The 13,338-nt window shown below is 37.3% G+C and overlaps 1 protein-coding gene across 4 annotated transcripts in view; it reads right to left on the bottom strand.

Annotated features, from left to right (window-relative positions):
• The window catches only part of TP73 (tumor protein p73), a 286,919-nt gene that overhangs the window by 52,510 nt on the left and 221,071 nt on the right, over positions 1 to 13,338 (bottom strand). For all 4 annotated transcript variants that reach the window (XM_053690367.1, XM_053690366.1, XM_053690368.1 and 1 more), the window contains 4 exons: positions 8,822 to 9,008; positions 4,034 to 4,149; positions 2,787 to 2,896; positions 1,145 to 1,287 (listed from right to left, as the gene is read on the bottom strand). In XM_053690367.1, the coding sequence (XP_053546342.1) occupies positions 1,145 to 1,287; positions 2,787 to 2,896; positions 4,034 to 4,149; positions 8,822 to 9,008 (556 nt within the window). The remainder of the gene's footprint in view (positions 1 to 1,144; positions 1,288 to 2,786; positions 2,897 to 4,033; positions 4,150 to 8,821; positions 9,009 to 13,338) is intronic.

Raw genomic sequence — 13,338 nt, 5'->3', positions numbered from 1 at the left:
TAGGTTTAGCTTTCAACAAAGAATACTAGAAGAACAAAGCAAATTTGATGATAAAGGTAAATTGGAAAGTTGTTTTAAATTGCATGCCCTATCTGAATCATGAAAGTTTAATTTTGACTAGACTGACCAGATGTGTCGTTCTCCCTACAATATTTGTAATATAATTATGATTAAACGTTTCATAGGAGAGCATAATTTAAATAGAATAGATTTTAGACACAATTTTAATGAGTTTGACAGTGTTTGTCAAGTCAGTGTATGGTATGTTTAGTGTTTCAGTATACAGACAGTAAGTTATGACTGCATGTCCATGCTAAGAGGAACACAGGTATAGATGCTGCACAAACATAACATTCCTACATTATAAATTACAACAGGGGAGGTTTTTTTTGTGCATATTTACAAAATCAGGCATCTACACTTTAATACAGAACATCATGTATATTAATTTATTATAAAAATAAACTACTATTTCACAGCAGATTCCTCATTTTAGCACAATTTTTTTCAAGACAACAATTCAGATAGAGAATACAATTTTAAACAACTTTCCAATTTACATTTATTATCAAATTTGCAGCCACCAATCACCAGCTAGCTCCCAGTAGTGCATTGCTGCTCCTGAGCCTACCTAGGTATACTGTTTAACAAAGGATACCAAGAGAATGAAGCAAATTTGATAATAGATGTCTATTGGGAAGTTGAATTATGAAAATTTAATTTTGACACTTCAGTCTCTCTGGAAGTTACATGCTAAGCTCAACTTAAAGGGCCATGATACCCACATTTTTTCTTTCATGATTTAGAAAGAGAATGCATTTTTAAACATCTTTCTAATTTACTTCTATTATCTAATTTGGTTTATTCTCTTGATATTCTTTGCTGAAAAGCATATCTAGATATGCTCAGTAGCTGCTGATTGGTTGCTGCACATAGAAGTCTCATGTGATTGGCTCCCCCATGTGCATTGCTTTTTCTTCAAATAAGGATATCTCAAAAATGAAGCAAAATAAATAATAGAAGTAAATTGTACTGTTGTTTAAATTTGTATGTTCTATCTGAATCATGAAAGAAAGATTTTGGGTTTAGTGGCCCTTTAAGTAGCCTATCATTCTATGTATTTTATGTAGCGTATGGCACTTACTGCGCTTGTTTGCATTGCCGTTTTTTGCTGCCGTTTCATTTAATGCTGCTTGTTCCCGAAAATGATCTTCATCTGCCTTTCGGTCTCTGCCGGGACAGGCGCAAATCCGACCTTCAAATGACCTTCTGCCTAACACTTGTCCACTGCAACAAAAAAGAAGAGAGAAATATAATATATATTATATTGATGATACCCATGGCTTATTCGCCACCCTTGACCCTTAAGTTCAGTTGCGCAATATAATTGATATGCTTATATGTATACATTCCTCTCAACCATCCTACATCCTGTGCATTGTCGCCAGTTGGAATGTTTGTTCCGCTGCCCTTCAGTGTCCCAGTTTTAAGAGACTTACTGAGTTTCACCCAAACTCTGAACACACCCACCCACCCACAGACATCTCGTTTACACCCACAGTATCCATGTTCATTAACACATAAACTGTCTTCTCCCATGCACCCACAAATTACCATTGGCCCCTGCCCTTAAAGGGACACTGAACCCAATTTTTTTCTTTCCTGATTCAGATAGAGCATGCAATTTTAAGCAACTTTCTAATTTACTCCTATTATCCAATTTTCTTCATTCTCTTGGTATGTGTATTTGAAAATCAAGAATGTAAGTTTAGATGCCTGCCCATTTTTGAGTCCCATTTAGAAGTAAATTAGAAAGTTGCTTAACCCCTTGAGTGCTAACGACGGCTCTGAGCCGTCGCAGAGTTTCACACTCTGGTTCTAACGACGGCTCAGAGCCGTCGCTAGCCCTCTCCCACCTTGAGGGAGATCTAGGGGGTTCCAGTCGCTCGTACCTCGGCGATCAGTCCTGCATAGTGTCAGGCATCGCCGGGGCTTCACGTTTCGCGTGGTGACATCACGCGCAATGACATGATGACGTCACCGCGCAACTTTATTAAAAAATTACAATACAAAGTATAGGGAAAAGGGGGCATGCTGCTTATACGCCTGTATCTCAGGCATCTAAGCAGCTACAGACCCCCAAGACCCACCGTTGGAAAGGTTATCGCCTAACCTTTCAAACAGTGTAAGAATTAGGGATCTGAAAAAAAATTAAAATAAAAAAAAAATTAAATCACCTTAGCACCCAGGTGGGAAAGTGCTTAGCACTCAAAGGGTTAAAATTGCATGCTCTATCTGAATCATGAAAGAAAAAATTTAGGTTCAGTGTCCCTTTAAACTTTTAACATCCCATGTTTCAGAAATCGTCCAGCAGATGTTGGAAGGTATATGTATGCAACACTTGATCATCTGAAATATATATAAACTTGGTGCCGAGCTCCTAACTATCCTGCGCATTGCTGGACTGTCACCAATAGGGAATGATGTCCCGCAGATTCTGTTTCAGGGCAAATTTCTCAGTTTTCAAAGCAAAACCAAGGAATTTCTCAGCCCCACCATGCACTTCCTGTCCACAGTATTCAGTAACCCCACCCCTCAAGCCATGGCTCTGACCACAAATACTGCCCACAAATACCCAACAACCCTGCTCGAAAGTTTCCCTTACCTCCCAGGCCACTGGGAAATTTTATGATTTATGTTTTTGATAATAAGCATTGTATTATTATATTAAACAATGAAAAACAACACATATATATATATAAATAAATAAATAAAAAATGACTCACTCTCTTGTTTCCAGCGTGATAATTATGAGAATTGGCCGTCTGTTCATTCCCCCTACACAACTGCTATTGCACATGAAATTATAGAGGATAGTAGTAAACTCGGTCCCAACCTGGAAAAGATCAAATATATATTTCTCAGTCACACGTTTCAGGTAAAAGAAATCTCTTAAAGGTATAGTAAACCCAAATTTTTTTCTTTCATGATTCAGATAGAGCATGCAATTGTAAGCAACTTTCTAATTTACTCCTATTATCAATTGTTCTTCCTTATCTTGGTGTCTTTATTTGAAAAGCAGATAAGATCCGGCCCATTTTTGCTTCAGAACTTGGGTTGCACTTGCTGATTGGTTAGTTTACATTTAGCCACCAATAAGCAAGTGCAACCCAGGTTCTGAACCAAAAATGCTTTTTAAATAAAGATAACAAGAGTAGGAAGACAAAATGATAATAGGAGTAAATTAGAAAGTTGCTTAAAATTGCATTCATTGGCCTCTATTTATCAAGGTCTGTCGGACCTGATCCGACAGTGCGGATCAGGTCCGACAGACCTCGCTGAATACGGCGAGCAATATGCTCACCGTATTCAGCATTGCACCAGCAGCTCACAAGAGTGCAAAGCCGCCCCCTGCAGACTCGCGGCCAATGGGCCGCCAGCAGGGGGTGTCAATCAACCCGATCGTACTCGATTGGGTTGATTTCAGGCGATGTCTGTCCGCCTGCTCAGAGCAGGCAGACAGGTTATGGAGCAGCGGTCTTTGTGACCGCTGCTTCATAACTGCTGTTTCTGGCGAGCCCCTCTATCTGAATCATGAAAGAAAAAATTGGGGTTTACTATCCCTTTAAACATGGTTACTTCTATCACCTCACATACTCATAACTTTTATTGTAGTATGTGAATACATTTTTGTGTAAAAGTACATTAAACTCAACATTTCTAACATACATTTAGGGCCAGGTAACGAGTTGAGCGCAAAATATTGCACTCAACTGAGTTATACCAGCGCATGCAAAAGTGAGGTGCAATGAGAACGCAAGGTCACGGAAACATTGCGCTCATGAGATCGCACTTCCATAAGCTCCAGTGGCGCCTTGTTCTGATGCTGTCAGATGCTGCCTATGTATATAAATGTATGTATATTTGCACAGGCCAGACGGCACCCCTTGAAACTACAAACAAAGCAGTAATTGCATTTTTTCCTATCGATAATTACATTTATTCATACACCTAAAAAATAAAAAAGTGTTACCTGTGGTGGCTCATATGGTACCAGAACACTTTGTCTGCAAGTAACTGGATCATCCACGTATTGTGATAAGTTATTGCCTTCCACGCGAATAAGATGGCTCGCTGGGGCTGTTTGACCTAAAAATATCAGTATTTAAAATTTTGAGAAACCAGATTAAAAAAAATGAATATGAGTCAGATAAAGTATTGTTAGCAGAATACTTGTCAAATAATATTTCAAACATTTCATTTGCTCACTTTATAATACAGTACATGGTTTGGATTTTCCACAAATGTACTATCTTGGCTCCTCCTAAAAGTATTCACCTGCAAAAAAATGTTTAAAGGGACATGAAACCCAAAAAAATTCTTTCATGATTTAGGTAGAGCATACAATTTTAAACAACTTTATAATTTACTTTTATTATCTAATTTGTTTCATTCTCTTTGTATCATTTGTTGAAGGAGCAGCAATGCACTACTGGTTTCTAACAAAACACATGGGTGAGCCAATGTGTATATATATATATATATATATATATATATGCATCCACCAGTCAGCAGTGAGAACCTAGGTTCTTTGCTGCTCCTGAACTTGCCTAGATAAATCTTTCAGCAAAGGATAACAAGAGAAGGAAGCAAATTAAATAATATAAGTAAATTGGAAAGTTGTTTGAAATTGCATCATCTATCTGAATCATGAACTCATTTTTTTTTGTTTCATGTCCCTTTAAGAGAGGTCAAACAGTAAAACAAAAGCTAGAATTAAGTGGAAGAAAAATATATCCCCTTCTTTAGGGTTTACTTATGATAATTTTGGGGCTGTTTTTCTATAGGTTTTAAAGTAATTAACAGCTCTTTTTATTTCTCTGCATATATATGTGCTGATGCTTACTTGTTCTTTCCTTTAGTTTGTTTTTGTTTAATACTTTATTTATTATTTGCCGTGTGGTTTTCATAGAGGCCTAATTTGTTGCTTGACAATCATTTCTGTTCGTCTTCCATTTCAGTAGTGTTTTCTCCCTGTATAGTCACAAGTTTATAGCAGAACAAGTGACCTCCAGTAATCAGTCTTCTCTATAGTAATCTTAGCATGGGCTGTTATGTAGGATCTGTTGCTGCTTCTAGATTAGGGAAGGGGTGACTGTTTTGCAACATTCAAAAATTGAAACAAATTTTAACACATTTGTTTGTTCGTTTTGAATTTCGAAATATTGCAAAACACTGTAACATTTGTTTTATGTAATAGTATTTATAATGCTTTCTTTAAATGTAATATTCAAATTCGAAATGTAAGAATCTATATAGTTGCAATAGTATTTCTACTGTTCTCTTTAAAGTGATTGTCAATTTTCGTTCTTTTGAACACATATTCCTGTAGGCAATCCTGATATTAACCTAACCGCCACTATACATTTATTATAAAATTAGTAATATGTAGTTTATTTTTTAGATGAAATATAGACTATTCACAGTACCTGCTCCTCCCACAGTTTACTTCCTTAGTTTTAGACATATCATGTATACAGCGGTCCCACCCGCTGTTTACGTCTCTTCAATGCGCGCTCCCGTTTTCACTTCACATTGCGCATGCGTGAAATGCTGTTTCCGCTTTCAATCAACCATAGTATTCATTGAATCAATACATTCAATGAATACTATCGTTGTGAAGAGAAGGAAACGATCTGCTAACCCAGCACCTAATAGCGCAAAAAATAAAAATACAATACAGATCGATTGTAAGTGTTTATTGAAACAGAACTTTTTAATTTAATTATGTTTTGCCTGCTAACTAATATTTTATTATTCAAACAGTATTGATTTTCAAAATAAGCTGTAATTTGAGAATACGGAGCCCTGTTACTGATGTACTTACCGAGCGGTACAGTAATTCAGAAATGACAGGGCTCCGTAAAGTAAAACTACTGCGCATGCGCAAAATGTGCACGAGCGTTAAAGGAAATCGCCGGTGAACATGATAACAACGCAGGCGCAGAAAGGAGTAGTGACGTCAGCGTAAGCGGGTGGGTCCCCCTGTGGTTAGAGCCTTGATTGGTAATAAAGACGTCAATCAGACTGACACTAAGTAGGTGCGTGTGCCGGGTGGAGGATCAAAATAATGGGAGCCAACGAACAAAATAAAAAAACAAGGTATATAACAAAAACATTGTAAATCGATGAATGAAACTGGTATTTATTTTTAATAGACATTAAGGGTAACGTTAGTGAGGATGAGCACTTTACATTCACTTTAAATGTAATATTCAAAGTATGTAATATTAGAAATATAAACATTCAAATTGATATATATGTATCTATTATGTATCAATTTACTTCATTCCGTACCACATGAGCAATTGTACTTCTGAATAGTATTTGTTAAATTGAATGTTACATTCAAAATTTCTAATGTGGATATTCGATTTATTTTATTATGAACATTCGAAAACGAAAGTAAAATTAGATTACCAAATTTTTATGGTTTTTCATTCGATTATCCAAAACGAATGTCCACAAGACTATTTGTTCTACCAAACGAATTACACTTTCACCACATTCACCCATCCCTATTCTAGATGTCTGAAAAGCCTTGTTTTCAGATATTAGCGCATGAGATATAATCAGGAAAACCTCAGTAATGCAAAACACGGTTCTAGTCCTGCCTGTTTTTGCCTCAGTAAAAAAGAGAGTTTATAGAATCCAGCATTAGACCTTTAAGACATTGAACAAGTATTCAAATATAATAAAGTTCTAAATGGAACCTCTACTGAATCCTATCAATGTTATCTCTCCACAAGAATGTATGATGACGGTAAACCAAAACGATATTGAATAGCATTTTGTTTTTGGCTAATACATGCGTATTGCAAATATGCTTCTATTCAAAAGTGAAATGTATTTATTTGCATTTCAATTTATGCTGAGAAGTCCCTAAATAAGGCCTTTATGTATTGCTTAGTGCTACTTAGAACAATGATATGGAAATTTCCACATTTCTACCTCAAGAAAAAAAAACAATTGCCCTGATATTCAAAACCTCTCTGCTCAGGTGAGATATTCTAAATTGATTCTCTAGTGAAATTTTCAAAAGGCAGATTTTGGTTTAGTACTCCATGGGGCGTTCCCTGCATTTCTGTATGTTAAATGGACAGTATACACCAATTTTAATTTTAATTGCATGTAATAGACTCTACTATAAAGAATAATGTGCACAGATACGGATATCAAAATCCAGTGTCAAATATTTTAAAAACTTACTAAGAAGCTCCCAATTTAGCACTGTTGATGAGGTTAGGCAGGGACACCCACTGAAAGGGGCTGAGAGCAGACCCTCCCCTGCATATGAAAAGACCCATTATACAAACAGAAGCAATATGAAGTCTGTATGCATCTAAAACTGTGGGGCTTGGTTAGAAGTCTGAAAAACAGTACAATGTTATTTAAAAATAAACAAAACTATACCTTTTTACCAAAACACCACCAGATGAGCTATATAAATGGATCATCTACAAAACATTTATTAAAAGGTATATCTAGTGTACAATTTCCCTTTAAGTAGAGACAAGCCCAGTGCAATATAGCACTGCATGACATGACAGTTCCGCTGCATTTACACTTTGTGCTTTCTATTTTATATCACTTTACACTTCAGATTAAACTTTATTACTTTTAAACTTTGCACTTTCTATTTTGTATTTTATTTTGTATATAGCGTTGTATCTAGGATTGTGATTTCACAAATTCAGATTATGCTTTCACAGTCCCTGTATAATTTATGTGTTTGTTTTACAAATTAGTTTGCACATTACGTGCCTTTTATTTAAATTAAAAACTAAAAACTGTCAGCTTCAGTTTCCCAGAGATAGTCATTACTTTTAATGGGCCAGATAATCAAACATTCTCTAGTTTGGAGAGAGATTATAGTGCTCACTTCTAAGGGGCAGAACTCACTGAATTTTCTAAGAAAAGGGGAGGAATCTGAAAATCCCAGAGAGATGAGAGATGCCTTCCTTAGAAAGTAATGAAGCTCACTGGGATACAGAATTTCACATGAGAGAAGGTAACTGGAGAACCCCTGGAGCTGATATAAAGGCTCAGTTTGCATCAATTCCAAATTAAACTGAAATGTTTTCACTATAATTTAATTTGTGTTTGTCGATATTTTAGTATATATTACTTTTCTGTCAGTTAAGATAAGTGTAATGTGACATCATTGAGACCAGCTTGTTTAAAATGCTTACAAAATTTCATAAGACTTGTGAGAGAGCTTCAGACATACAGTGGGAACTCCCCTGTTCAGTCCGGGGAACTGCCCTGTTCCTCCCACTTTCTCAAACTGACAGTTTACAATGGAGAAAATACAAAGTGCAACGTAATTTGTAAAAGATGCACAGAAATATACAAAGTATGGTCATAAGTTATTAAAGAAACACAGAAACATTCAAAGCAGAATCAGAATGTGTACAGCTATATCAAAATTTAAATATATTAATATACAAATGAGAAAGTGCAAATCTTAAATGCAATAATACTGAAATGTATAGTAATATAAAATACAAAGCACAAAGTGTAAGTGTAACAAAGCTCTCATATCATGCAGGGCTATATTGCACTGGGCTTGTCTCTGCTTCACATACATAAATGAGAGAGATCTCACAGTGCTGGAGAGTTCCACCCTTTTTCTTTTGAAAATTCAGTGAGTTCAGCCTTTGTGAAGTCTGAATTACAATTTCTCTCCAAGCTGGAGAACCTTTGAATATCTATTCTAAACATATAATGTATATGCTTATTCTAACCAACAAGTTCTTACCATCATTAAAGTCCCGTCCAAGCTCATGGTTGGGGCATCGCTTTACCACTTCAGTTACATGTTCTGCTTTCTTGTAGACAGGCATGGCACGAATAACTGTACCAGGTGAGGGAGGGCTGGATACTTTTATTTGAATGGGACATGTCTTTGCAATCTGACAGTACAGCTTCTTCAACAAGGGAGAATACTGGAATTAAGATGGAAGGTTCTGTTATAAACCAAGCATTCAATTTTATGTTGCAAAACATTACACATTGGAATCTACACGGTAATATTGTGCACCTTCTGTGAGCTAGGAATATGTGTCCCTAGTCAGAACAGAAAACATTTTACCAACTAGATTTTAACCATATTGCTAAAACAAAACTTAATAAAAACGACACAGACTGCGTATTTAGTGTAGTACATTTTAATAAACAATTAAAACAGATTAAAATAACTGCTATAGGGACTCTACTCATAAGGGGCATGCTTAACAATATGAGGTTTGCTGAGCTTGCACTCTATCTGTATCAATGGTCTGGTATCTGTCTGTATGGGAAGCAAACTTTTAACAAAAAACCTTCCTCTACTAGAAGATGCCAATCACATTATGATGCTCTAACACCTGCCCTACTGAAATATATCAGAACTAGTCCTAAAGCCCGTTCACACGGGCTTATTTTGCCGTACAGCGGTCCCACCCCTTGCGCTCTGTCCCTCCCCCTCTCTTTTGCTCTCTCTCTCTCCCCCTCTCTTTTGAGCTCTCTCTCTCTCCCCCCTCTCTTTTGAGCTCTCTCTCCCCCTCTCTTTTGCGCTCTCTCTCTCCCCCTTCTCTTTTGCGCTCTCTCCCCCTCTCTTTTGCGCTCTCTCCCCCTCTCCCCCCTCTCTTTTGCGCTCTCTCCCCCATCTCTTGCGCTCTCTCCCCCTCTCTTTTGAGCTCTCTCTCTCCCCCCTCCTCTCTCTCCCCCCTCTCCTCTCTCTCCCCCCTCTCCTCTCTCTCCCCCTCTCTCTCTCTCCCCTCTCCTCTCCCCCCCTCTCCTCTCCCTCCCCCCTCTCCTCTCCTCTCCCTCCCCCCTCTCCTCTCCCTCCCCCCCTCTCCTCGCCCCCCCCTCTCCTCTCCCCCCCCTCCCCCCCTCTCCTCTCCCTCCCCCCCCTCTCCTCTCCTCTCCCTCCCCCCCCTCTCCTCTCCTCTCCCTCCCCCCTCTGCTCCTCTGCCCCTCTCTCCCCATCTCCCCTTCTCTCTCCCCCCTCTCCTCTCTCTCCCCTCTCCTCTCTCCCCTCCTCTCCCTCTCCTCCTCTCTCTCTGTCTCTATCTCGCGACCGCGCCCGGCCACACCCCCTTCACACCTTCTTCACAGCCATTCACGCCCGGCCACATCCCCTTCATGCCCGGCCACGTCCCCCGCTCATGCCCGGCTACGCCCACTTCTGCCGCAGATCAGCTAGGGAGTAGGACTCGTGCTGTCTCTACTGCCCATGACAGCTTCGGACAAACACACTTGGCCTTTTATATAATAGGATGTGCCCCCACACTCTATGTACTATAGAAAGGATCTATCAGCGCTTGCTTTGATTTATTTCAATGGGGTAGGTGATACACCAGCTGATTGATTGTACCACTGGGTCCCGCTAACAACTGGAAAAAAAAAATGTACCCAGAGGCCTGCTGTGCAGTTAAAAAAGGCACCCACAGGAGCTCTAAAAGTCCTTTAAATTTGCAGTTTTGAACCTTCACTCCTGTTACTTGTTACCTCACTACTGCAATGTTTGAGTACATCAAAATGTTTAATGTCCTTTCAAGGAAATATTCACTGAATCTTTCACACATTTTGGGACATAAACAGCTGAACTTTATTAGTTTATTAATAATATAATAATATTAGGTTGTTTCATGATTTTGAAGCTATGAGAGAGTGTGCACTGTCTCTTTTGTACTTGTATTCTTTATTTTAGATATAAACCACGCAACCACTAGTCTGTCCGTCATCCTCACTGTGGTTCAATTACATTTGTGATGCTAAAGTGAGTTAATAAAATTACATGACCTATGGCGCAAGCAAAGCTCACTTTTATACCATGGTGATTCTGAGTTATAGTTTCACATTATTTTTTTCTATATTTGGCTTAAAAGGGCATGAAACCAATTTTTTCCCTGTCATGATTCAGATAGAGCATAACATTTTAAACAACTTTCCAATTTACCTCTATTATCAAATTTGCTTCATTCTCTTGGTATCCTTTAATAAAGATACACTACTGGGAGCCAGCATAAAACATCAGGTGAGCCAATGACAAGAGGCATATATGTGCCGCTACCAATCAGCAGCAAGTTCCCAGTAGTGCATTGCTGCTCCTGAGTCTACCTAGGTATGATGTTCAACAAAAGATACCAAGAGAACAAAGCAAATTAGATAACAGAAGTAAATTGGAAAGTTGTTTAAAACTGTATAATGTATCTGAATCATGATTTTACTGTAAAATAAATAAAAATAAAATAACAGGAATTTGGTGTAAATAGAAATTCCCGTACCAGACCCATGAGTCTTACTGACCACAAACCATTTTCTGAATGACTGACAATTTCTGAGGAGTGACCAAAATGAGGCGCTGAGTAACAAAACTAAACAAGAGTATACGTCACGGCTCACCAGATGTTTATGGCTTTAGTAATTGAAGGTTTAATTCATAAGAGATCATTAGGTGTGGAAAATGATTCCCTATGGACAGCACAATTTAAGAACCATATGTGCTGAACACAGACAAGCTTACAGGGACATTGAACCTATTTTTTATAGTAAAATGTACATAAAAGAAAACTAAATTAAGAATTAAAAACATTTAGCATGAAAAAGGTCAAGTTAAAATATTGTAAATTGCATGTCCGCTATACTCAAGGATTAACAGCTCATTGGTGGATATGAAAAATTCCCCAAACTCTGTTGCTTTATTAAAGAGACATGAAATCCCACATTTTTCGTTCATGATTCAGATAAAGAATACAATTTTAAACAACATTCCAATTTACTACTATGATTTAATTTGCTTCATTCTTGAGTTATCCTTTGTTGAAGAAATAGCAATGCACATGGGTGAGCCAATAACATGAGGCATCTAGGTGCAGCCACCAATCAGCAGCTTCAGAGCCTATTAGATATGCTTTTTGACAAAGGATATCAAGAGAATGAAGCAGATTAGATAACTGAAGGCAATTGGAAAGTTGTTTAAAATGACATGCTCTTTCTGAATCATGAGAGAAAAAAAAATGGGTTTCATGTCCCTTTAAGCAAATGTTAAAATTCTATTATTTAGATGCATCAAATGAAGCATTATTTTAGTAAATGTAATACCAATGTTTTTAAGATTATAGGAAAGTTTATAGTGTTACCTTAAAGGTACATGAAAGTCAAAATGATTTTTTTATGATTCAGGTACAGCATGAGATTTTAAGTTTACTTCTATTAATAAATGTACTTTGTTCTTTTGGTATCCTTTATTGAAAAGCATACATATGTAGGCTCTGGAACTGCAATGCACTATGGGAGCAAGCTGGTAAGTGGTGGCTACATATAAGCCTCTTGTCATTGCTTTACCAGGAGCCTACTGATCTAAAACTCGCTAGCATGGAGAGAAAAATCACACAAAATCTTTGAACATTATAGGATTTTTTGTTATTGAATTATTGCTTGCACATATCTATTAACCCCTGCAAAGTTATAGTCTGTTTCAGAGCAGCAATGCACTACTTGGATCTAGCAGAAAACATCTGCATATGTATATAGCCACCAATTGCCAGCTATCTCCCAGTAGTGCAGTACTACTTCTGCGCCTACCTAGGTATGCTATTCAACAAAAGGTACAAGGATTAAATTTGATCTTAGAAAAAAATTGAAGTCTCATAAAAATGCATGATCAGAACCATAATAGATTAAAGAGCCACTCAATGCAGTACAATTACATAATTAACAAGTGCATCATAAAAAGACAATGTAACACTCACTCTGAATTTCAAATAAGCAGTAGATTTTTTATGACAATTTTATTTTCTTCTCCCATTTTCCGGCCCCCTGTATCATGTGACAGACATCAGCCAATCACAGACTAGTATACATATACCCTCTGAGCTTGTGCATATGCTCAGTAGGATCTTGTTACAGAGAAAGTGTGAATATAAAAAGACTGCGCAAAATTTGATAATTTGAAGAAAATTGAAAAGTGTCTTAAAACTGCATTTTTTTCGGAATCATAAAAGTTTATTTTGACTTGAGTGTCCCTTTAAATTAATTATGGCCTGGAAAACGTATATAAATGACCTTAAAACAAAGTGAATTGAGTTTAATAATTAATATGATTAGCATTTTGTGTGTATCCCAGAAACTGAAATCAGCATGTGAAAACTTAAGCTGAGACAAGCCCATACAACATTCCCAGCATTGATTTATTTGCAAACATAAAAGTGAAGTTCTTTCTTTTATAAATGTGCTAGGTACCTTAACCAGAGATATTTTTTTTTTATATTTAAATATATATTTCAATAA

This window comes from Bombina bombina, chromosome 8 (genome assembly GCF_027579735.1).
Source record: "Bombina bombina isolate aBomBom1 chromosome 8, aBomBom1.pri, whole genome shotgun sequence".
NCBI lineage: Eukaryota > Metazoa > Chordata > Amphibia > Anura > Bombinatoridae > Bombina > Bombina bombina.
Note: the sequence above shows the minus strand (reverse complement) of the source record. Positions and strands in the feature narration are given on the sequence as shown.